At 44.2% G+C, this 24,783-nt stretch overlaps 1 protein-coding gene across 1 annotated transcript in view; it reads left to right on the top strand.

Annotated features, from left to right (window-relative positions):
* The window catches only part of ell (elongation factor RNA polymerase II), a 34,139-nt gene extending 11,069 nt beyond the window's left edge, over positions 1–23,070 (top strand). Inside the window, exons 2-12 of the mRNA XM_048977587.1 lie at positions 4,937–4,981; positions 9,581–9,702; positions 10,920–11,083; positions 12,466–12,713; positions 12,896–13,020; positions 16,834–16,924; positions 17,269–17,812; positions 18,054–18,117; positions 18,431–18,602; positions 18,695–18,739; positions 18,838–23,070. Coding sequence (XP_048833544.1) covers positions 4,937–4,981; positions 9,581–9,702; positions 10,920–11,083; positions 12,466–12,713; positions 12,896–13,020; positions 16,834–16,924; positions 17,269–17,812; positions 18,054–18,117; positions 18,431–18,602; positions 18,695–18,739; positions 18,838–18,954 — 1,737 coding nt within the window. The 3' untranslated portion in view covers positions 18,955–23,070. The remainder of the gene's footprint in view (positions 1–4,936; positions 4,982–9,580; positions 9,703–10,919; positions 11,084–12,465; positions 12,714–12,895; positions 13,021–16,833; positions 16,925–17,268; positions 17,813–18,053; positions 18,118–18,430; positions 18,603–18,694; positions 18,740–18,837) is intronic.
* The last annotated feature ends 1,713 nt before the right edge of the window (positions 23,071–24,783 follow it).

Consider the following 24,783-nt stretch of genomic DNA (forward strand, 5'->3'; position numbering starts at 1 on the left):
GCATAGAATTCTCATGTAGCCAGTTATCTGAGTTGTGCAGTCTTACCTGGTTTGTAGGGGGCTAACGTGGAAAGTTTCTGGAGAAATTCATGAAATTGCTGTAAAATACATTTTTTTGGGGGCCCCAAAAGTAGCTTCAAGCACAAAGCCCAAGAACCTCCAGACAGACATGTTTTAGTAGTCCAATACAGCATGCAAGAACTTAAAACGCATCTGTCAGATTGCATGTTGGTGCAGGCATTCATGCTTTTGTATGGCCAGTTTAATGTGCATAAACTGCTTTTGTTGTGGGATCACGTCCTACACAGCTGTGCTACCCTAATGAAGCATGACCTCTCAAGTGCCGTAGCTTATGAGCTTTGCTGCTATGTGATGCCTTTGGCCAGAAGCCAACCAGGTATGACAACCATGCGAGCTGACTGCATGCCTGTGATGGTTTCCAGCAATATTGCCTCAGCAACGATTATAAAGAAAGTCAGTATATTTTTTTTTTTTTGTTTTTTACTGGCAAAGGACTGGCCATCTGGACTGTAGACACTTTCGGTTTTTGTTCATATACCTGCACAACCTGTTGCACGGAGAAGCAAATGGCCAGCTTACTAATATCTGCTAAGAGCTGCTATTTATATGCTGCACAGCCCCAGACCAAAACAAATCTCCCTGGGAACATCTCAGTTGGTCAGCACATGGTGAACAGGCTTGTTACTGCAGCTTTCATTTTCCGTGTGAATGAAAAGCCATGGATTTTCCTTTTGGGTCCAGCTGTGATGCTTAACGTCTCGGTGGCCTTTTCTGCAATTTTAATGCGCAAAAATGTTTCCTTCTGAACATAAATGTTGGATTGGATTCTCGTACTGCACTGCAATGGTAGAGCATGTGGCTTGTTTAGCAAAAACAATGCAGATGGTCCGTTACGCAAGTTCTGACCATTGCACGTTATATTTCTCTAAGCGTGACGTGATGTAGCCCTTAATTCATTTTCAATGCACTGGGACAGCCACAGCAGTAACATTATCAGTGGTTTATTGTTATTAATGTAACATGAACCCCAGCACTCTGTCACCCACGTGTAGCAGTCACATGACATGCAAGTCTGGTGATTGGGAAGCCCACTCATTCACTTTGTTTTCAGTCCTCTGTGATCGGGTGTTACCCTATTGCTAGAAGCATTGTTGTAGTGACACTTCAGCCATTAGATGCAAGCGGGGGCATCGGGTCATTCTTTTTGCACTGTGTTAGCTCAGCCTTCCAAAGGACGCCCTGTCAGGGATAAATATGTCACTGTCACTTCTGGAACAACCAGAACGCTGTGCTGTCTGAAATGGACACTTGGGACTTGTAAGGTTCCTTGGGGAAATGTTGCTTTTCTACGAGTCGAGAATGCTGCGGATTATCAGGTTATTTTACTCATCTCTGCTGCTGAAAAATCTACACGTTAGGATGTATGTGCCAAATGGTCGTTTTCGAGGGCCTAGGCTGGGGGAATAAGTTATTCTGACAATGCTGTTCTTGCGGCTGCTTTTACCTCTCAGACTTGATGTCGGACTTCCCTGCTGTGCTCCAAGAATGCCCACTTGTGACCTTTTTTTAAAAGCCAGCATTTCTCTCCTGCACGGTGCCATGCCGATGTTGCAGTCCTGTATGATTTTTGTGATCTTTGAGGCTACAAAAGTCTGTGTCCTAGTGCTGCCTCTGAAGATCTTATTCACACTGAGAGTGCAATGTAATTTTTAAGCTGCGTCTCCCACCCCAGTCCCATATTGTATTCATGTTTAGGAGTTTACCCACTTACCCAGAACCTGAATGGTTGGAACTGTTTTCTGAACTGAGTAAATCCTTGTTGCCAGCTTTATTTCCCATCGATTCCGTTTTAGTGCTGTCACGTACTGCAGCTATGAAGTCTTTATTCAGATCTGCTCTGGGTGCTTCACTAATCTCTGCAGGCTTAGATAGTATTACAGTATCTTTTCTGTATTATGAAATCTTGGTGAGAATATTCTAGGGCTGCCACTAATGGCTGTTTCTATAGATTAACCTATTGACTATTTTATCGATTGCTCAATTAATCTAAATTAAATTTTCCTTCAGAAAATCACATTGACCATTTAATTTTATTTTGATAACAATAAATTGTATGCCATTGTATGGCTTTAGATAATGTATGCCGGCTTTTTGGCACTATACACACATTTACGTCAATTCAATAAGCAGATTAGTAGTATGCCTTAATGAGATGCATGTTGTAGATAGGAAGATAATAGAGCAATCTGTATAAATTGGGTGTCTCATGCTTAATGAATTTGGTTAGCAGAGCACGCCATATGCGACACAAGCGATAAGAGTGGAAGTCATGATGAAGGAAGGGATAGATCAGCAGCCGCAACATGTTTTAAGAGAGACTCTGGTTTAAATAAGGTAAAAACATGTTGCTTGTGTGGCGATGCTTTTTGCAGATTAAAGTCCGACAGCTTTTTTTTTTTTTGTTTTTGTTTACATATTTTCTTTAGTGTTGTTTTTCATTTCCGTGTACGATAATGACAGTGGCCCCAACAAATCATCGTCAATCAACTTAGAATAAGCCCAGGTTTTAGCCTAAACCAGGGGTCTCCAGTCCTGGAGGGCTACCGTCCAGTAGGTTTTCTATCATACTTCTGATGAGCCTCACCTGCTCTCAGGTAAATATCAGGAACAGGTGTGACTCATCAGAAGCCAAGTGGGACAGAGAACCTACTGAACGGTAGCCCTCCAGGACCGGCGTTATAGACCCCTGGCCTAAGCATTTTCACAAGCACTTTTCGGGGATTCTAATGTAGCAGGTAGACAACTTTATGGCTTTAATAATGCGTATATTAAGGACAAAAAGCTTTCTCTTCTAATGCTAATTTCATTCATTTAATGCAGGAATGATCTTGGCCAGATAATACTGTGTTCCACGGTAGTTTGAGTATACCGAGGTATTTTTGTTCAGTTGATGCATAGTGTTGATTTTAAGTGTATGATAGGATTTCTGAAAAACTAATAGCTAGTGGGGGGTCCTGTACAGGCACCAACATAACTGGTAGGCATATTAGTGTAAATGCACATAAAATAAGTGTCCTCCATTTTGTAGTGCTGTGAAACTGAGGTTTCAACCTCGCCCATACCACACTGCTGTGGTACGGCAACGCAAATTCACGGACCAACGTTCATTTAAATGAAGTCGCAGCAGAAATGCCCTGCAAATCCGCTTCGCTAGCATCAGGTCAGACGGATATAATGGAACTGAATGGGAGGCGAATATTTCTTTGTGTGAGTGTGACCGTAACTTAAGAGCAAAATTGTTTCCATTCCAGATGCTCTTTCATACTTGTTGAGCCGCTGTGGCATACCAGCTTTATTTTTACGTGTTGTGCACTGTATGTAACCATCTTCTTGTGGGGGGTGGGGGGGATGTCATACCTCTGTTTTGGATTTTAATTGACTGGCCACTGAGTATTACTATTGCCTTTGTAAGGTAAGAATACGAACTGAAAATGGAAACTTCTGCAGTTCCTGCATTTGAGGAAGTGTCTGAGGAGCCATTGTTGATAATTTGAGGGCATGCCGCCCCCACCCCCAATATTCAGCTTTTCCAGAATATTGCATAGTAGTTGCAGCCATACAGGCTACTGATCTCTGCTCTGAGTTCCAATCACCTCACTTTCTGAAAAGATTACGTATTTTGTTTGACATCTAAGAGTGACTGTCATATATTACAAAAGCAGCTGTAGCAGCATAGCTAGGCTGTTACGTTAGCGGTTCAGCAAGGCCAATATAAACTCCATGCTTGATGACAAATACCGGTATGAGTATGTATGAGAACAGCCAGCAGTTACGCCAGGTCCCCTGTGGATGACCGTTTACGAAAACTCATCTCCTTTCTGGTAACCCTTTTCGTGCATGTGTGGGCTAGATGGTGGCAGACCCCCCTTGCCGGTGACTGCCACACGATTGCTGTTCCTCTTATGTGTAGTATAAATAGTGATATGTTCAAAATTAATCATGGAGTGACAGCCACACACTTGGCCACCGACAATAGACCGAATGGAGGACGGCAGAAATGAAGCAGTTAAGCTGGTTCCGGAAATAGATGCATCTAGTGTATTGTTAATATGGTACAGCCTCAGACAATAAGCTAGAATGACACTTAGAAATTGTAGATAAGCTGGCCAGTGTATTTAAAAAAATATATCATTTTATCACAATCAAGAGGAATGTCAGTGAAATATTGCTCCCTTTGCTGGAACTGCACAGTAGGAACAGCTCTAAAGAGAGGCTGCATCAAAGGCTTTTGTTGTTCTTGGTTGCTGTAAATCATCTGTCCCGGGCAGTCCCATATGCTCTGTGGGTTCTTCTGCCATGGGTCCCGCTCTACTTCCTCCGCTATGGACCATTGCATGTAACCACTACAGACCACTCCTGAAGACCAAATCCTGTTTGCCCCCTTCCTTCCCACCCACCGCCTCAGTCTGGTTGGCGTGAAACTATCAGTGCAGCAAAAACCTTAGCGGAGCGTGGACCTCCCTGATATGAAATACAAAGAGCTCAGTTACCATTATACTTGCCAGTATAGAATTTTGTCTAGTGCCTGATGTCGTGGCACAAGCTGGAGTCCACATGAACTACGTGGACTTTCCTTTCTGGCTAATTTGCAGTCCAACCTGCTATCAGAATAGAGTTAGCTAGTTGTGGTTTTAAGTGCTTGTTGTGTTACAACTGTCATTGCATTTTATGGGTGTAGCACATGTTGGAGCCCTGCAGATGGCGCTATCTCTGACTAGCCTGGTCCTTCCCGTTGCCCTAGCAGCTCAGTCTGCAGCTTTCTTGCAACTCCTGCTTCCTAGATTTGTGTACTTGCGTTGCATTTGATATTCAGTTTTTGTCGTTCATTTAATTCTACTGTCTCTTCTATTTACAGAGCCTGTCTGCCCATCCCTCAATCAGATTTTCTGGAAACCAAGGGGTAAGAATGAACTAACTTTTACTGGATGCTGGTTGTCTTGCTCTGAGATTAATCTGTTCCTACAACGATCATCTGATGTGATATTGATGATGACTTTTGTTAGATTGCTAGCTTACAGATTAATAATGTACAATTGATACTTTTCAGGTATATCCTTTCTCAATTGCATTTTTATGCAGTAGATGCTATTGCAGGCTGTAAGGAAACCGTGCAGCTTGGGACTTGCTGTTTAGTTAAAACTATACATGAAATCCATTACTCAATGTGTGTTGCATACTGTAGCCTTTAAAAAATCTGTGTATATAATTTCTGCCAGACTTCAAAGTTTATTTTTTCAACAGGCATAAGTTGTACTGCCGATGCTGAACACCGAATTAAAAACAAAGCTGTATAGAATTCCGAAAGGCAGGAAATGCGTAACCCAAATGCCAGAATAATGACAGAATAATAGGTGTTAATGGATGATTTAACATCTGGAAATCCTATGGTGATTGTTGGTTGCTACTGTAATTGACACAATGCTCAAGTTTTTTTCCTCCCTTTTTCATGGAACTTTAAAAAAAAAAAAAAAAAAAAAACACTGTGTGTGTGGCAATGGTCACCACACCCTCAGCAGTTCAGCAGAGGGCAGGGTGCTCTTATATTTTAGTCCCAAGTAAATTTGGCCGGGGGGGTAGGATGAGGTGATCCAAGTACACATAACCCTATGAGGCTATTTCAATGTCAGTTCTGATACAGGAGCACACGGCTATAAATGGAAGCAGAGAGAATTTTCAATAAGCTGGCAGGGGCTTAAAAACAGCCTTGATAATATTGTGAAAAAAGCATAACCTTTTTGAATCTGAAACTGCACTAGCTTTCTGCCAGAACCTAGTTATCGTATATCTGCTGGTCAAAATGGGCTGTGTATCCTCAACTCATATCGCTGGTATCGTGAGCAGTTGGAGTGCCGGCTTGTGATTTGGTGAAAGGCGACGGCTTACTGCAGATGCACGAGCAGCCAGGGAGCAGTTCAGGCTGCACATTCAGGGAGCACGTCGCTTCCTGCATGCAAATTGGCCCATAAACAATGTAGTGGGGTTAAAGTGGGTTAAATGTAAAGTGGGTGCTGCGAGAATTCCCATAAAATTATTGGTGGAACATCCCACACGTGCATCGTGGAAGGAGAGCCTGTCCAGGCTGTTGTATAAAGCTAACATGATACATTTGTCCAGTGTATTTTTGTAGTTGCCATTAGTCTATGTAGACCAGCAGGTTTTAAGTGAAGGCTTTAGTTTCCCATAGTGCTGTCTAATTTCTATGTTTATGGTGCACAGTTTTTAAAAGTTGTTATTGGCTTTCATATGTGCCCACGTGTTGAAACTGCTGTCAGTCGTTATGGCCGATTTTATTCAAGTCATGTGTTTCCTGCAGTCGGTGACCTCGCTCCCACAGCTGCTTGGAGTGAAGCACGACAGGCATTCCTCCACATTTTCAAAGTGCCACATCATCCCTCTGCTGTCCACCAGCAGAGGATTTGCAGCTTAATTACTCCCTGCTCCAGTGCATTGTCACTGACATGCCTTTTTTTAGTAGCAGCTGTTAATGAATTGAAACCAAAAATATATAATAAAAAAATCAAACTTTTGACCGCAAAAGTTGTCACATTCCAAAACCATACATTTATGCCGATTGTAAGGCTGTGTTCATGCTGGGATGCAAGATTTAACTGCTGTAACCACAGTGGCCTCACTGGAGAATGTTTGTTTTTATGGTATGTGTTTGCTTAGGAGGTCAAACTGCTGAGTCTCCAGCCATGGAAGTGTCAACCTGTATGGTAGAACAGAATTTCTCGAAGTTGTGTGAGAGGAGTAGGTTACCCTCCCCCCCCCCCCCCCCAACCTGGGTCCCATCCCACAGGTGTGAGGGTGAGCAGTGGGAATGAGTCATTTACCATGCCCCCTACGAGCCGCTCTTTGGGGGTGATCTTGCCACCCTGCTGGGACTGGTGCCCCGACAAGCCAGGCTGGGAGAGCCTGGCCCTGCTTTTGTGGGAAGTTAAATTAATTACCGTGGAAAAGGCCAGAGGAGCCAGCTTGGGGGGGGGGGGGGGGCGCGAGAGATTGCAAGTGCCTGCTGTGAAAAGGGGCTTTGTCTTCCAGTGGTTGCACAGAAGGGGCTAGGGTCCAAGGGGCTAGGGGAGATGTTGGGAGAGCAGCTGAAGACCAAGGGGCTTCTGTCTGGGCTCTGCCTCTAGGTATGAAACGTGCAGCACCCTCTCTGCTCACTGTTCGTGCTCACGCCTGCCTTTGGATGACTTTGTATTAGGCAAGACTTGTACGTTTTTAAATTGCTTACTTGGTTAGTAGCAGTAAAATTATTCTTGTGCCAGGAGTTGTATTAACTGTCAACGAATGTGGATTAGTTTTGTGTTGGAGCTGTCATGAATACTCCAATTTTAAACTTTATTTCTCATTAAAAAAAAAAAAATCTCGATTAGTTGGAACAATGGCGAAAGGAAGAAATTACGGAATAAAGAGCAAAAGCCAGTGGAAACACTTCTCATTAAATGTGAATGAAAATGCAGTCGTCTGTCAGCATTGCAAAGCAGAACTTAAATATCACCACAGCATGACTGCTATACGATTTCTGCAATGCAAATGCACCGTAAAAGAAGTCATTCAAGTTTGGCGGACTCACCCAGCTATGGTTAACCATAGATATGTGCCATTTAGCGCCTCTGAATGTCCTCGCCTGTCTTTGTCATCACGTAAATTTTGCTTAATTTACTTCCTGTATGTCAAAATGATCTCTGCTAAAACAAAGATTAGCACCATCGCTTACCTGCATCACCTCACATAACACGTTACAAAATAACCATATAATATGAATTTTTTTTTTTTGTGAGCGTATTATGTTCTTGAGTGGGGCTGGTCGATTTTAAGGAAATAAGTTCACATTGCAGTTGAGAATTCATTTCTGCTTGGCTATGTAGTTATCTACAATCAGCCTGCCAAATAAGCTGGTGGTGTTGATGTGGGTCGTGCCGACAAATCGCTTATATAATTTATAATTTGTGTGTGTGTGTATGTGTGTGTGCATAAATGATAATTCATAGAGTAATCTGTAGATTACTCAATAATTAATATAAACGATAGTGACAGCCCTAGTTTGTCTACCTTCTAAATGTGAACTGATCATGAAACTGAATCAAACTAGAGGAGAGACCGGCATCTCGTCCTGCTGTTTCCAAGCCATCCCCATCCCCCCTCAAACATTTTTATGCATCAGCACCAAGCTGCATCCTGTATCCATTTTAAGTTTGCCTGGTATGCACATGTTTGTGCTGACGTAAAATATGAAACACTCAGGAAGTAATGCAACAGCTTCCTAGGACTGCCACTGGGAGGAAGCATGAACGAGTGGTCAGGTTGTTGGCTGACATGGCTGCCAGAAAATGTTCAGATGCACGTCCTGTCAAATCTTAAATCAAATCCGCCTCACTATAAATCATTGTGCGCTGGCCATTTGGGCTCCTAACATGCTTGAAGGCCATGAGTTTTAATAGTTGACGTGCTGTAGACAGTGTATTCTCCCTTGTGTAAGATGGCCATGGGCAGCTCATGAATAATTTATGAATCAGACTCACCTCTTACATCAGTTTCTAAGCAACCAACCTGCAATTTCAAAGAAGGTCACTGATTTCTTCCCGCTAGGAGGATGGGTATAAAACTAGCAATGCTGCTGCTGTAATCAAAGTACCACATGATTAAGTTCTCTAGTTAATAAATCAGTTAATGGATAGCTTGTGCTATTATGTAAGAAGTGAAAGGGGGTGACGGTGCCGGCCAACCCATTAGACAATACAGGTGGCCTATTTTCTGCCAACTCTGACCTCCCCTTCCCGAGTACAAGGAGCATATAGAACAATATTTTCCACTCCAGTCCTTGGGGACCCACAGTCAGTCCAAATTTTTACTCCCTCTGATCTCCCTGCCTGACAGTCTGCATTTTTGCTACCGGGAGCTGAAAGGGAGCAAAAACATGAACTGTGGGTCCCCGAGAACTGGATTGGGAAACACTGATGGAGAACGTAGAGCAGGATCCAGACAAATTAAATGAGCCTGGGGGGTCGGCAGGGAAAAGCTAGCCTAGGGTGCCACAAGGGCTTTGGCATTAGGAGGTGAGCAGGCGTCTGTGAGCTGCAGCTTGACAGTACAGCCTGGTATGTCACCTGTCTCTAACATGTTAGTCCTCTGCAACTCTTGACTGTATAATTGGAACCGAAGGTGATCCCTTGGAATACCAGTGGGGCTTTCTGATGCTCAGACGTCTGTTCTGCACGTGGCTCCACGTTGTGGTCGGATATAACAGACCGTACTGGGACATTTTCCTAAGGACACGATAGCTGTGCTGTTCTGCACCAAATATTGCATTACATTTTGATCTATAGGTCTTGCTTACTTGTGTGGTAGGATGCCTTAAAAGGGGGGTCTGATTTGAGGCATAGGACATTTTTCAAGTGATCAATAGCACTGAACTTTTGAGGATTGTTCCCCTTTCATGCGGTGAATGTCATGACCGCCCCCCCCCCCCCCCCCCCATCCTATACCACAACAGAAAATCTCTATACCACGACCAGAAAGCCCCGATGAGCTGCAGGCGTTTACCTTCTACCTGTCCCATGTGGGTAGGGACAACCCGCAGGGCAGCTTTGACTGCATCCAGCAGTACATCACCAGGTAAGTGGGGCAGCAAATACACGCACACAGATTAGGTATCTGTATATCAATATCTTTGTGGGGACGCATCATTTCTATGGGCATATTCCACATCCCAACTGTGACAACCTTAATCCCCACCCAAGGAAGCTTACATTTAGGCCACATCCGCACTACTGCGTTTAAACTTTTGTATGCAGGGGTTTCCGAAGGAAAAGATCTGCATCCACACTACCGTTATTACTACCGTTGCGTCCACGCTGAACAAATGTGACATAGCTTATGACACACATTAGCCTACACTGGAGATGCAGTCCTGCCAACTTTTATATTTTATTTGTTGCAACTCGAGGTCTGTGTCTTTGGCATGTTTTTCTTCCCCCATTTTTTTAAATAATTCTAGAAGCAGCACAAGTGGTACATAAGGAATCATGTACGTTATCAAAATCACGGCAACAACAGTTATCAGTAAAACGCAACACGGATCCGGACACTTAATTACTACACGTCTCTCTTTCCCTCAGTTTCAGTGCACTCTTATCTTACTCTAATTTATCCGCACTGAGCAGTGATAGGTAAATTCTTTTCTTTGTTTGTAAGCAGCATTCAGTGTACACAAAATGTGATTTTTAGCTGCATAGTAAGCAAAAGGACATTTGCCAGGTAGCGCAAGTCCTGTATGTGTTCCATGTTCACACGCTTGCTTTTGCAAAAACAAAGGAAAAACATTCCTCATTCCCATGAAGAATAACCAATCAGGTTGAAATACAGAGAACCAATCAGGAAAGGGTCACGGGCTACGAACAATTGGAGCTCATTGATGTAGGCGTAAAAAAAACAAATCTAATTTTCACAGCCTTAGTGTAAGTCTGTACTAATACATTTTTGTTTAGAAACACACAAATGTTTCTTCAGATATAACCTCCCATCCACATTACCGTGAGTCTTTCTGTGAACTTTGTGATGACCGGACCTCCCCTCCCCAGCCATCTAAGGCAAGGCAGGCCTAAACTAGTTAACTGAATCCAGTCAAACGTCCATGTGTTTACTTGGCAGGAACTGAATCCTGTGCATATTTCTCTACACTATTTAAGCTTAAACTTTAGGCAGCACTTCGTACAGATTACAAGCCAAATCCTTCGAAATATAGCACCTATGGTTTTGGGTGTTTTCCTCTGACCCTCTCCGGGTGTCTCTAATTACAACATCCCTCCCTCCATGTCTCCCTGTGCTCCCAGCGACGGCAGGATCCAGCTGGATTGCTTAGGCTGCATCCAGGACAAGATCACTGTGTGTGCCACCGATGACTCGTACCAGAAGGCACGTCAGAGCATGGCCCAGGTGGAGGAGGAGACCCGCAGCCGGGGGGCCATCGTCATTAAGCCAGGCGGGAGATATGTGGGTAAGTGCAGCCCACCCACTCCTGCTGCAGTCTAACCTGAAGTGCCCCATGCATACTGACTTTCGTCGCATCTTGCGCTCCATGTCCTCTGCAACTGCTGCCGCTTGTAACGTAGTAAATCTAATGCAGGTGAGCTTCTAAGCAGTTCTCCTCTAGGAGAAACGCCACCCTTCGTGGGGAATGTCTACCATCTATCAGGCTCAGCAGGATGCAGGGAAAACAAGCTGTCAGGAGAAGCTGGAAAACAATCTGGGCTTATTCTTGCTATAGGAGGGAAAGGTGTCTTGCTTTGTAACCTTTCATTGTCCAATTTTAACAGTTTTTATAGACTAATATTTTTAGACGCATCATCTGCCTTGTTTAAAGGTCTAATTGGGAATGGTATAATGAGTATTGTAATGCTCTAATGGTGTCTTGGCTGATTTTTCTCCCGCTGGTCTCTCTCTGTGACCCTTGTGTTGCTGTAATTTGCACAATCGACAGACAGGGCTAATTGCAGTCTTGCGGCTCCCCATGTGGAATCATGTGACTGGTAGAAAGGGGGAGGTTTGAGGTTTCGTTATTGTGCTGCTGAAGGCTGATTTGGCAGCTTCTCTTGTTGGTCAGAGAGAACCAGAGATCTTCATTATTACGCACCACGTATTTGACTCATATTGTTAATATAATAGGCTTCACGGCAGTTCGTTCAAAAGAGTCGTCCGTAAGTCGTACATGCTTAACCCAGTTAAATATTTGGTTGTGAAGTTAGTGAAGGCCCAGTGAATGCCCTCTTTGCACTACACAGTTCTTGGGGGCTCCCTCCCAGAGAAGCTGTCTAGGAAACCTCTGCTTGGATTGACACCCCAAACACACTTCGCTGACTCTACCTTGGAGTTTGCGGGACCTGGAAACCCAGGCTTAGCTCTCCGAATACGAAGGATATAGCATGCCTGCCATAAAACCAGCTTCTCGTACAGGCAGTGTCTTCCACATTGGTGTTTCCCAAACCAGTCCAAACCCCCAGATTCTCCATGTTTTTGCTCTCTCCCATTTCCCTGGGAGATGGGTGAGAGCAAAGATGTGGTCCATCTGGGGGTCTCCAAGGACTGGTTTGGGAAGCACTGCTGTGCATAGTATGGGGGGGGGGCGCTTAACACATGCCAAGGTGAACTGTTGGAGTTTGCTTTTCAGAGAACCTGAAATCCACTAAACCGACATGCCAAGAACATACAGACAAGCCTACAAAGAACCAAAGCTCTGGTTTAGTGTTTCCTTTTTGTCTTTTGTTGGAATTAAAGGTCTGGTCACCTTCAGGTAGAGTATTTTCCGGATCCATGGTTCAATGGTGGTGTCTTTGGTATAGATAAGTCTCAGTGCTGATCTGCACGACCATCTTCTTTCAGGTAAGAAGGTCCAGATCCGGAAGCCGGCCCCCGGCCTGTCTGACATCGCGCCCTCGCGCCGCTCATCGCGACCCGTCATCATCTCCAGCGCCATGAAGAAGACGACCGCCCAACAGAGGCCCCTGCGGGAACGTCTGATTCACCTGCTGGCGCTCAAGCCTTACAGGAAGCCGGAACTGATCCTACGGCTGCAGAAAGACGGGGTGTCCCCGCAGGAGAAGGACACCCTGGACGGCTTCCTGCAACAGGTCTGCTCCTCTCCTCGTAAGATAAGAGGGCACAGAACCAGACAAGGCGCCGGCACATGTAAACTGATGTAGTGTCTAACCTCGGTGCCCCTCCTCAAGGCTGCCTTACAAATCAGCAGTGAAACTACAGGCTTAGCTTTGGTACTTGTGAGGTATTTATTTTGTCTTTCTCCTGTCCTAAGGTGGCGAATTTGAATGGAAAAGACAACACGTTTACTCTGAAAGACGGCCTGTTTAAGGAGGTGCAGAAGGACTGGCCAGGCTACACAGAGGGAGATCACCAGCTTCTTAAGAGGATCCTTGTGCGGTAAATTGCTGACGAGTGCCGTGCCGTCGGCCTGCGCTACAGCCCTGAAGGGTTTTCTTGTGTTTCTAAGTATTCCCCATAACTTTAATATAATATATTTACTCTTGGTGGTCACTTCATCCGATAGACCTATCTGCTACCTGGTACAACCCATGGCGCTGAGCTGTTACTCTTGCCCTTGTGGCTGTTTCCCTCTGACCCCTTTTTGGCCACAGAAATGCCACCGACTGGGTGTGTTTGGTTCGACCCACCATTCTCTGTAAACTCTAGACACTGTAGTGCATGAAAATCCCTGTGAAGTGGCTGTTTCTGAGATGCTGAGAAATGGCACATTCAAAAATGCTTGGATCAGGCTTCTTAACCGCACAGGAACTGAACCTCATGACCCTTTCTGTGTGCTGTATGTATTCAGTTGCAGCCACGTTTGCTTTTTGTGGAAGCAGGCTGCTTGCATTAGCAAGTAGGTGAACCTATTAAACTCGTGTGTGTGTGTGTGTGTGTGTGTGTGTGTGTGTCCAGTTTGTATTGGAATGATAGGAGAGCTACACTCAGTTTGCATTGGTGTGATTATGCAAATATGTATGTACGTATACATCTGTGTGGGGGGGGGGGGGGTGGGGGCGGTGGTCCAGGTATACCATGGGGGGGGGGGGGGGGGTGGGGGCATTTGGTCCCCACAATGTGATTTAAAAACCTGGTGTTTTTACCTTTTAGGGACCATTTTATAAAAACTGGTGACTGCGATAAACAAAAACTACAAAAATGCCAAGAGGCTATTTAGTTTGGTTACTTAAGGTGAAGGTCAGAGCTGGGTAGGGGTTAAGGTTATTTTTGGACTTTGGTTTTTCTCATGGAAATTAATGGGCAGTCCCCGCAAAGATATGAGTATAGGTCTCTTGTAACCTTTTTTTTTAAATTTCTTTAATTTGGGAATCTTGACTCCATTAATTGTCCTGTCGGCTCTGGCTAATTAACAACAATAGTTGTCTCTTGAGAAGCCTTGCTATAAGGGCGTGAAGCGCAGCACCTGGCCAGGATCATTAGCCTGGGAGTAGCTTTTGCTGAAAGTTAGTTCAAAAAGCACTAAGATCAGACCACTTCAACAGCCCCGAGTTGGATAATTAGCTCTTTATACAATCCGAGGTGCGCTATGCCCTGCGTGTTTAAACGGCTGTAGCACGTCTACTCTGTATGCATGAACAGGCTGTCTAGCAGGGTTCATTTGCAACTCATACACTGGGAATGACTGAAGCTCAGTGCTAACGCTGTGTTCAGCCAGAAACACCAGCGTTACCCCTGTTTAGCGACGTCTCCTGCCCGGAACATTTTGGCAGGAAACGGACATTAATGTGGAAGATCTCTACCTCTGACATCTTTACCACGGTGTCCTAAGCCGCCGCTTCTGCTCGCGACTGATCGCGCAACATCTGTACAGTGGCAGCGTGGGTGTTGCTTATCGTGCTGGTCAGAGCCGGTCTGATGTCATCAGAGGTGATGTCGACATGGGGGTGCTTGCCATGAGGGTTAACCGTAAACGCCTGTGTGGGTGGGGTGAGGCGAGTGAGATGGGGGAAGCGAAGCCATGTGCTTTCACGAGGCGGCGTGAATCATTAGCAAGCAGAATGTCAGCATGTGTAGGAGCCGTGAACGAACCATGTGTTGTGTGTGAGTCCGTCAGTCTGTCACGCACCGTTTATGCAGCCTTAGTGTCCATGGGGACGGCCTTCCGCAAGTGAACTGCCGAGACGTACATGGTAAAAATGGCGAAGACGTGAGCGTGAAGTGAAAGCGTTATTGATTGCAGCTTTCGCAATACGTTATGGACATGCGGGGGTGCCTGTGTGTAATATTAAATGTATTCATTCTAATGCTGATCTCATTCTTCCGTATTTAGTTAGCATGTCTGTGTCATCCGTCACCCTGGAACAACCCAAAGCCCATCACACTGTTTTGTCTGCGGAACTTCACAGTTTGCTACGCCAGCTGAATAGGGTCCATTTAACCATTATGTAATAGATCATCGCATTGAGCTGTTTTTAACGTGTCAGGTGGTAGTATGTAAATGCTTCATAACTGAGTCAGTAGCACAAATGTGTGCTAGTGTCTCACTGAGCACACTCAGTGCCACGGAGCTCTGTATGACAATAACAACACGGCACACGTGACCAGTGGTACATGAGAGTCACTTGTCGCTTTCTGTGTTCTTCACAATGGTTTGGCATGCAAACAGATTTTTTATTTTTTTTTTGTCCTTTCGCTTTGCATTTTTATCTGGCCCCCATTCCGGTGCCTGATCATCTGAGACCTGGTCGTGGAGCTACCTGTTGGACAGCTTTGTGCTGCCCCGCCCAGCTTCTCCATCTTGTGCGGTTCCTCTGGCATTCCTCTCTGACCCGTGCTGCCCGCTCACTCTGGCGCCATTCCATGTGGACCTGCGGAAAAAAAAATCTGTTTTCCCATGAACCGTGATAGCAAAGCCAATGGCGGAGAGGCAACTATTTTTAGATAAGCATGGAAATAAGCTCAGCCAGTTAAACACATTTGTTTTGGCAGTAGCAGTGATGTTCCCAGGTCTTTGCACGCCGGCGTCCCCCCCCAGGCCTCATTGTACTTTGAACATTATAACAGATTTATCAGCATGCATTGCTTAGTTGCACTTGGGCCGGTTGACACGCAGAAACTGATCCGGTGGAGCGGCCGTGATGTAACCGTGTGTGTGCAAGGCCATGTGTCCTGGCAGAATCCGCTAGAGTACCAGTCGGCTAAGCTTCAGCTGTCCGTCACTGTGGGCCTCCCAGTGTGCACATGGCCAGTTAGTCCTGGATCACAGCACCCCCTGCTGTTTCCCTAGGGGTTTGCCCAGTGTCCTCTTAAACACTGTCCAAGTCGTTTGCCTTCCAGTGTGAAGTGCTGTTGCCTTCTTCCTCTTCTGCAGTCTTGCTTTCAAGAAATTCACCCACAGAACTTGAAATGGCTGTTTTCATAGGTCTGAAGGTAATTTCGAAGTTCTTTCTGCTGGGCCCATCTCTTCCATATGATAAACTCTTTTAACAGATAATAAAGACATTTTGCAGTAAAGTACATTAGGGAGAGTGGAGTCCCTCAGGTTGGTAAACTTCTCAATTTATCATATACCGTAATAAAATTACGCTGATAAGCTGTTGGATAGGTAATGGTGCTGGTCTCGTTTTGCCACACGGAGGGTCACTGGCACAGCCAGGTCCTCGGAGCCCAGGCGACGTCTCCCCCGTGTGTGTTTGTTTTGGGGCATCAGGCCTTTGGAACATTTCGTACTGTCTGCTTTGCTTAATGTTATGTAAATATCGACAATTGCAAAACCTGAGGTGGTTTGGGTCCTTCAGTGCCATTTGGCAAAAATCCGGGTCATGTTCATAAAACTTTGCTTCACAGGCCTGTTCCTAATGGCCTTTTTTTTTCTTCTCCCATGTGCAAAAGAAAATCTGTTGGCCAGTTTGTCCTATTACACAACGGTCTCCTCTGGCTTTAGAAAGCCGGCTTGCTTATGTTGTTAAAAACAGCAGGAAAGTGGAGCACTTAAAGGCCGCTACGCGACGTCCAGTCTGAGTCTGAGTTTCTTGTTCTCTCAAGCATGGTGCTTAACGTGAATTACATCAACATCAGGCAGTAAAAACTGGTGAGATGTGCAATTTTCACAACTGTGACCTTTTTTTAACTAGTGTTTTTGGTATTTTGAATGTCAAAACTATTTTCTAAATTATTTGTTTGGAGGGGAGGCGATTTTGTTTCAAGCAGCGCATTTTCCCACAGCTCTTGTTGCTGGTTTTCCTGCAGGAAATTGTGTCAGTCACAAACAAATCCAAGTGTTCCTGGGGAAAGTCCAGCAAGTCCTGGAAAAGAGCTTGCGAACTGCTCCCCGTCGCAGGTGAGCTTGTGCCCCCCTCTGCTGCGATTCGCCGTCGTCATCCAGCATGTCCTGATGTTTGTGCCAGATATTCGTGCAGGAGATGGGAGCCAGAGTGCTGAGAGGGTCACGACTGTGAAAGCATTAGTCAGCTTCCTTTCCCATCTGCCCCTTAAGCCCCTGCTGTTTGCGTGGGTCTCATTCAGATGCCCTTTTAAGAGGCTACAAATGGGGGGGGGGGGGGTGATGACTGTTTCAGGGAGTTTTTTTTTTTTTTTATAAATGTGTGTGTGTGTGTGTGTGTGTGTGTGTGTGTGTGTGTGTGTGTATATATGTATATATTACTTTGTGCTTTGCGTCGTCAGAAGCGACCTGCTGCGGAGTTCATCGATCCCCTGGCAAATAAGAAGCCCAGGATATCACACCTGGCCAGTAAGGCGGCTGGACCCATTAATGGCAAGCTGAGCTCTTCCAATGGGAAGGAGGTGGGCGGAGTCTCTTTGATAAGCAGCGAAAGCGTGACCACCAGCTCCCAGCTGCCGCTCCTAGAAATTCCGCGTCCGTTCGACCCGCTGTCTGATGTCAGCAATGACTCCAGCCACAACGGGAGGGACTGTGAGGGTCAGGAGGTGGCCGTGGCGGAACGCCTAGGCCAGCCTCCAGTCTCCGCCGCCGTCCCCCCGCCGGCGCATGGATCCTCCCCATTCCGGCCCGGCGCACTTGGCCTCGGTGGGCCCCCGGAAGAGGTGGCCGCCGCCTCGCACCACGGAAAATCTAAGAAAAAGTCCAAAAAGCACAAGGACAAGGAGAAGTCTAGGGAGAGAGAGAAGGCCGCTGATGAGCGTGGGGTGGAGATGGCGGGCAGCACCAGCAGCCCGCAGGACCGCACCCCACACGGCACCACTGCAGGTAGCATGCATGCAAACTGTTGAATGGAAGTCATTCTGCAAGTTGTACAGTGACCTCTAGTGGTGAAGCCTGTTGAAGTGCCAGACTGTTTTCTGTACACAAACCCACAATGTTTGCCTGGTTAAAAAATGACTTTTGTTTGACCCCATTGATGTGTTTTATATCAGCTTTATTGAAATGTCACTAAAAAGTAAATAACACTGAATTTAATTCTCATGAGTCACTTTGGGTTTCCTTGTAGATGTGAATGGGATGTGCAACAGTAGTATTTCTGCATCGTCAACAGACACGGCAGACTACTTATCGTAAGATTTGTTTTTTCTTCATGCATGTATATTTTATTCTGTTGTATAGTAGGTTCTGCTAAAGTCACTGTATGTATGCATGATTGTTGTATGTTTTGGTAATTGTCTGTCTTCATCCAAATTGAAAGGCTAGATAGAGCTCTGTCATTTTTTGACGTGGTATATGTTAAAAATGAGGATGTTTTGCTTAACTGAAGCTGTTGATCTGTGTAGCTCTCAAGGAAGTTTTGATGGACTCCTGATTCGCTGATGGACTCCTGGGCCCCAGCCGTGATTTTAAGCGCGTTTTGTGTGCCGTCCCGTGTCCCTGCAGGAAGTACACAGCAATCGCCTCTCAGGAGCAGCGGCAAGGCTACAAGAACGATTTCAATGCTGAGTACAGCGAGTACCGGGGCCTCCATGCGCGGATAGAGAGCATCACACGGCAGTTCACTGTGCTGGACTCCGAGCTGAAGCAGCTCCAGCAGGGGACGGATAAGTATAAGGTACCCAGCCCTGGTCCCTTCTGGATTTCTTTGGGGGGGAGGGCTGATTATGGGAATTAATTATGTCGTCATATGTTCTTTCCTTTCTCCAGACGATCCGCAATCAAATTCTTCAGGAGTATCACAAGATTAAAAAGGTATGATGTCAAACAGGCGGCCTTCTCGTGACACCATGACAGTGTGTGCTTAGGCAGGCTTGTGACCCGTGCTCACGCTTTCTCTCCTTCCGTTTCAGACTAATCCAAACTATAGTCAAGAGAAGAACCGCTGTGAATACCTACACAACAAACTGGCGCATATAAAGAAACTTATAGCAGAGTATGATCAACAGCAACTCCAGAACTGGCGCTAGTCGCTAGTGTGGGATTTTTTTTTTTTCTTTCTTTCTGTGGAAACCAGATGGTGAAACGTTGTCTGGATTCTACTTGCTCCAAAAGTTCTTATCAAAGATGCCACGAAGGGAGAATTCATCCCCCCCCCATTGGGGCCAAAAGCACTATTGAGAACAAAAGCAGACTCTTTATTTTGAAGATGTGACTTGGCAGTTCAGGCCGTAGCCTGTCTGGGTATCTGCCTCTGGATAAACCTTGTGCAGTGTCTTATTTCCTGGCCCCTGTAGTGCACAGAGGTCTCCAATAGTATGAAAGGGTAATCTACATCCTTCGAAGATCTCCTACTGCCTTTCCATGCGAGGAACCAGGGGAGGCGATACCACTGAAAAGGGTGTGACGGAATGTATGCCAAAATGCTAATAGTTTAAGAACAGGAAAAATGTAATGGGCTAAATATAGAATGATGAAATTTATTTTTCCTCATTTATTAAAATGAAAGGGATTCTTGCTGAACACTTGTGAATATGTATTTTAGATTTTCTTCCTTATTTATTCTATTTTGGACATGCATAGGGATAAGTTCTGTTGTAAATTTACACTCCTCAGTATCAGTACTACAGTGTTTTTTTTTTTTTTTGTCTTCTCTTGGAATGTGAGCCAGTCTTTTGTGCAAAAGCTGCCTTGGCCATCAGTTGCCCAACTGTTGCATTCATGACTTTTTTTTTTTTTTAAGAGAGATATAATTTCCCCCCCATCCTTAAATAAAGACAGCACTGTCAAGTCACTTGCAGGCAGATGCCCAGCTTCTTTGGCAGTCATTCTGTCCTGCCGAATCCTTCCGCTTTACAGGAGATTCTCTGAATAGCCCTCTGAAGTCACCTTTTATCGATGTGGTTCATAGAAGGTGTGAATTCTCTCAAGGTCCATCTAATATGTACATCCACAACGCACATAGCATCCCTGAGAGACGTGTGCACCACCCTTCACGGTCCTACGAGCTGAGCCCACCCGACCCTTTGGTCGGTGGCGGGGGGGGGGGGTCACGGGTACATGTCACTGTTTGACTGTTAGGCGACATAGTTGTCATTTAATGGCTTTATACTGTGATGCATTCTTAAGATGTATGAATATGCAAAGGTGATACGGTGAAACTGTTCAGTGATCCTGCAAAGCATGGACAAAGTCTCTGTACTGCTCTGGCCAGCTCTGACAATCTCTGTATTGCACTATAACATCAACATATGAACGATGACCCCCCCCCCCATGCCCCCATTCTGTGTCAGACTCCATGCACTGAAATGCGATTTCATCTGAAAATGCTTCAGACCAAGACTTTAGCTTTAAATTGTATTCGTCTTCATTCATTGTTCCCACTTAATTTGTACCACAGTGGCCCATGTGGAACATTGAACTTAACCTTTGAGATTAGCACGTAAAGAATTATGCTGAATAATGTGCAGCTCATCCTCCATTTAAAATGCATGTAGGTTTGTGTCCATTTGTATTCTATTGATTGGGAACAATATACTTAGTGAGGCCCCCAGTCAAGTATACTGGAGGTAGGGTCTCCCTGCCCCCTGGCGTTTAACCTATTTAAGCTAAGACCTTGACACATCAAGTAGACTCAATGGCCTTAGCGGAATATGTGCACCAAGTTCATTTTGTTCTTGACCGGTATCAATCATTGTGAAAGGAGCTGTGTCCTTGTTCACCTGCAGTATCTTTGCACAGGATTAAACCGATGGTCCTGCTCGACAGTTCAGTATCATTTTGTTCTGTTGTCAAAATGTACATATGAAAAATGTAGCACTTTGCTCAGTCTTGTTTGTAGTTGCGTTCCTCTGGTGAAAGACACCGTCCTATTCATCTCCGCATTATTCTTGTGCATCACCTGTGTTTTTGTTCAAAGCAACCAGTGTTTACGTATCTTAATGGCGTAAATTGAGGCGGTCAGTTGATCATACGTGTGATTGCTTTCGCAGGGTTATTCTTTTAAATCTCTCTGACCAACGTCGTTTTGATAATACATTTGAATTTGATCAAAGTCACTAAAGTATCAGAGCAAAAGATCTTTGACTCCATCTTCTACTTTTATTGAGGAAAATGTACTCAGATTGCCTCTATTGTGAGGAAGTTCTACAGACATTAGCTTGGCATCTCTGCCGATCACTCTGCTCTTAAGTTAACGGGCTTAAAGCTGTGATAGGCCATAATTTTTTCTTCAAACCGCAGTGACGTAAGGCTTGACGTTGTCACTGACTGACTAATGCTAGACTCGCATCTTTCTAAATTTATGGCTCCATCATCTTATTGATTCTGCCCGGCTACTTTTATCATGATAGTGAATATTAGATTAACCAGTGGCATCTGGCGAGCCCCCAAGTTTCATTTCGTGAGATCGATCGTCTCCATCTCAATTGTCTAAGACCCATTTTGAATGGATGCTAGGTAAGGCATCCGGAAAGTAGGCAGTGTGGATGTGAGCCTCTTCTGTAGCTTTTCCTTCGCAAACGGTGACACACACAACACTGAATGAGCTGAATGTGCCAAATGACCTGTTGTATAGGTTGTGTGCCAATGCTTCTGGGGGGGGAGGGGCCTTGAAAATTGTCGTATTTTTAATGCTAAAACCTAAAATGGGATTTGAAACGAGAAGGAACTGGGAGTTAAAATGATCTTGATATTTAAATAAAATTATATGTATATCAAAAAAATCACCTTCGATAGTCTGTGTTGTTGCTACATTTTTATAGTGGTTATGTCTTGACGTATAGATACAGCTCCAGGGTTGGGAGGGGTCACATCACGCCCCACTCGCCTGCAGTTCAAAGACATGCAGTTCGGCTAATTGGTGTTTCTAAATTGCTCATGGAGAATGTGCTGTAATTGACTGGCATGCCATCCTGGGTGTACCCCTGCTTTGTGCCCTCTGCTGCCTGGGATCGGCTGCAGGTTCCCATGTGAGCGTATCCAGGGTGATTATTAATTGGTGGGAAGGCTGGACACATGGTATACAGCTGCTGTCCTGGCTTCGGGCCATCTAGTTGGTAAGTCTGTCTTAAAAATCTGTAATGGTCTCCTCCTCCATGGCCAAGACTGCAGAATAAGTGGCACTTAGCAGATCTGCAAACGGTGGGCGGCACAGTCGCTTGCCTAAGCCAAGTTTTCAGGTTTTCAAGTCCCATGGTGATTTGTGTTCAGTGGTACTTGGCACTCAGTAAGACCTCTGTAAATAAAGTGCAGGATTGAATTTGCCGATTTGTGATCTGCTGGAAAATTCTGGTAGGTTTAACCTGATTCCGATTTTTTTTTTTTTTTTTTTTTTTTTTTTTTTTTTTTTCCCCCCCAGATTAGCTGTGAGAAATATTTGTACACTCTATTTTGGCTTTTGTCAGGAGGGTTGCAGCTGTTTGTGACTAAAGGTACAACTGAGTTTGAAGTAATTACAACAGAAGACCTCAACTGTAAGCTGTTCCCTTTGTTGTAGGGAAACGATCTGCTTTAATGGGTAGGAAATAAGTTAACCTCAGCACTGTAAGGGAGAGCTTTGCTGTAAACCAGGCAAGCATTTTGTCCTTTATTGGTAAATTAAACCAAATAATGTTGTTGTTTTTCATTTCCAGTTCAATGCTGAGTCATATTTCATACATTGAAACCCACAGATTCTGTTAATACTGTAAAAAAAAAAAAATGATGAAGGATCTTTAGTAGTAATCTTTAATAGTAGCAATTTTGTCTCTCTGTTCCAGTTGTCTTATGGGTAAATCAGATTCAGTCTGAATTTGACCTTAATTTATTAATAAACCACTGATTTATTTAGCGTCTGACAGTTTCTTATTCCAAATCAATATTTAATGGTGCTCAGTAGTTTTAATGCCATTGAAAGGCACGTTCTAAAGGACTGGTGACTGACCTCAAACTATTCATACAAATTCATGAGACTAAAATTACTTTGCATCCTTCATAGGCAGCTTTTAATAGCCATGTAGATATTTATTTCCAGTCTGAAGGTTTCAAATGTGCACATCTGTGACTCCCCCGATTTAAGTTATCTAACCCTGAAACCCTTTTGTAGGTTCTGTCCAGTGTATAGACCATCTTCCACATTAGTTCGCTGTAATAAACAATTCGGAAATCATTGGGTTTACTTTTAAGCTTATTTCTAGGCAGTACAACTTTTTTCTGAATGTCTCCAGTTCTGTTGTTCTATCCCAATATTCAGAAAAACAGAATTTAACCCTTTGTTAGAGGAATGTAAAATGGATTTTTATTGGCTTTTATTAATATCTTCCCCACCTCCTTAATATGACTGTTTGACCCCCAACAGAAGCACACAGTGGATATATTGTATTGCCATTACATCAGACTGAGATGGATATTAAAGCCCGTAGGACGTAGTTTGTCCACTTTGACTGCCTATTTCCTAGTAACTGTAGAACTAGTTAAAGATTATTATTTGCCAATTCTGGCAGTCATCGCTAACCAATAAGGCTATATTTTGGTCCATTTGCGTTGACAGTAATGCAGCCTGTATCGTTTTCCGAATTATTCATTTTAATTATGAGAATTTCTTTTACTTTTCCATTTTGAAGTGTGAACGTATTGACGTTTGCTTGAACATAACAAACGCATACACTGCTAAAACATTTAAATCCATTTCACATAATTGCATACGACATGCATATGTGTGCTAAATGTTTTTAAATAAGGAATGGGAACGAGAACGTGGATGGTGAGATGTACTGCAAGCATATTGAGTTCGTATGGCGGTCATGTCGAGATCCTTAAGGGTTTCTGTAGTTGAAGAAGCATAGAGAGTAAAATTATGTTCAGTCTTTATGATACCAGTTAGTCAGGTGTCATAAGATGCATCGTGAGTAGTGATGTGTTTAACTTCATTAATATCACAAGTGACCTTTGCCCCACTGTGGTGTTCCACTCTTGCATAATAAGGTGATGCACAAGTTGGCAATGTTTCTTATCCAGTTTAGTCTTTTGTCTAGTCGTGTCTAATTTTTATTGTAGTTCAGGTTCAGTCGTGTATATATATATTTATTTTTAATTGTAGTTCAGGTTCAGTCAGATTTTTTTTTTTTCTCCAGCTGACACTGACTTAGCAGCAGTGACATGCATTTTACTGTTGTTGTGCCAAGCAAATTAGGGCAAAGGAGAATGAACAAGGAACAAGTAGGAATCCAGACTAGGTTTTCGCTACTATGATCCCAGTTTTAAAAATGCAACAACCACAGTGCCAATCTAGGTATAGATTACCACAATCTTCGCAGAATAGTATGTCAGTATTTTCTGATAGCGGCAACAAATAAGCTTAATGCGCAAACACCCGCTACGTTTATGAATACTGCCTGAATGAAAAATAGTCTTGCTAGCCTCATTCCCCTCATCATTCTTTTTCTTCCTTCTGTTATTAATTTGCAAATAGTATAGTGCAGCTAAATATTAAGATCTGTAGCCTGCAAGCAAAACACTTCATTTCTAAATGATGACTAGGTCTCACTGGAGAGACATCTGCCAAACATATTATTATAGTTCTTTATTTAATGCCCTTGTTTTGCTTCTACAATATTCCCTGAAAACAGATGTTCTTAACAGAACATTTTATAAGCAGCGTTGTACAAAACATTCTAGCGTATACTTCTTGACACATACATGTGAAGACTCTGCATTCATCAGTGTCATTTTAAAACACCAGTTGAGGCTGGTCCTAATGGTTTCTTGAGCAGGGCGGCGATCTTCATTCTTTACCACACAGAATGCAACCCTTCTTAGTAAAGTTTTTCTCTTTTTTGTTTGCTCTGGACAGGAGGAATGTGCACAACATTATCGTCGCC

This window comes from Brienomyrus brachyistius, chromosome 15 (genome assembly GCF_023856365.1).
Source record: "Brienomyrus brachyistius isolate T26 chromosome 15, BBRACH_0.4, whole genome shotgun sequence".
NCBI classification, from domain to species: Eukaryota; Metazoa; Chordata; class Actinopteri; order Osteoglossiformes; family Mormyridae; genus Brienomyrus; species Brienomyrus brachyistius.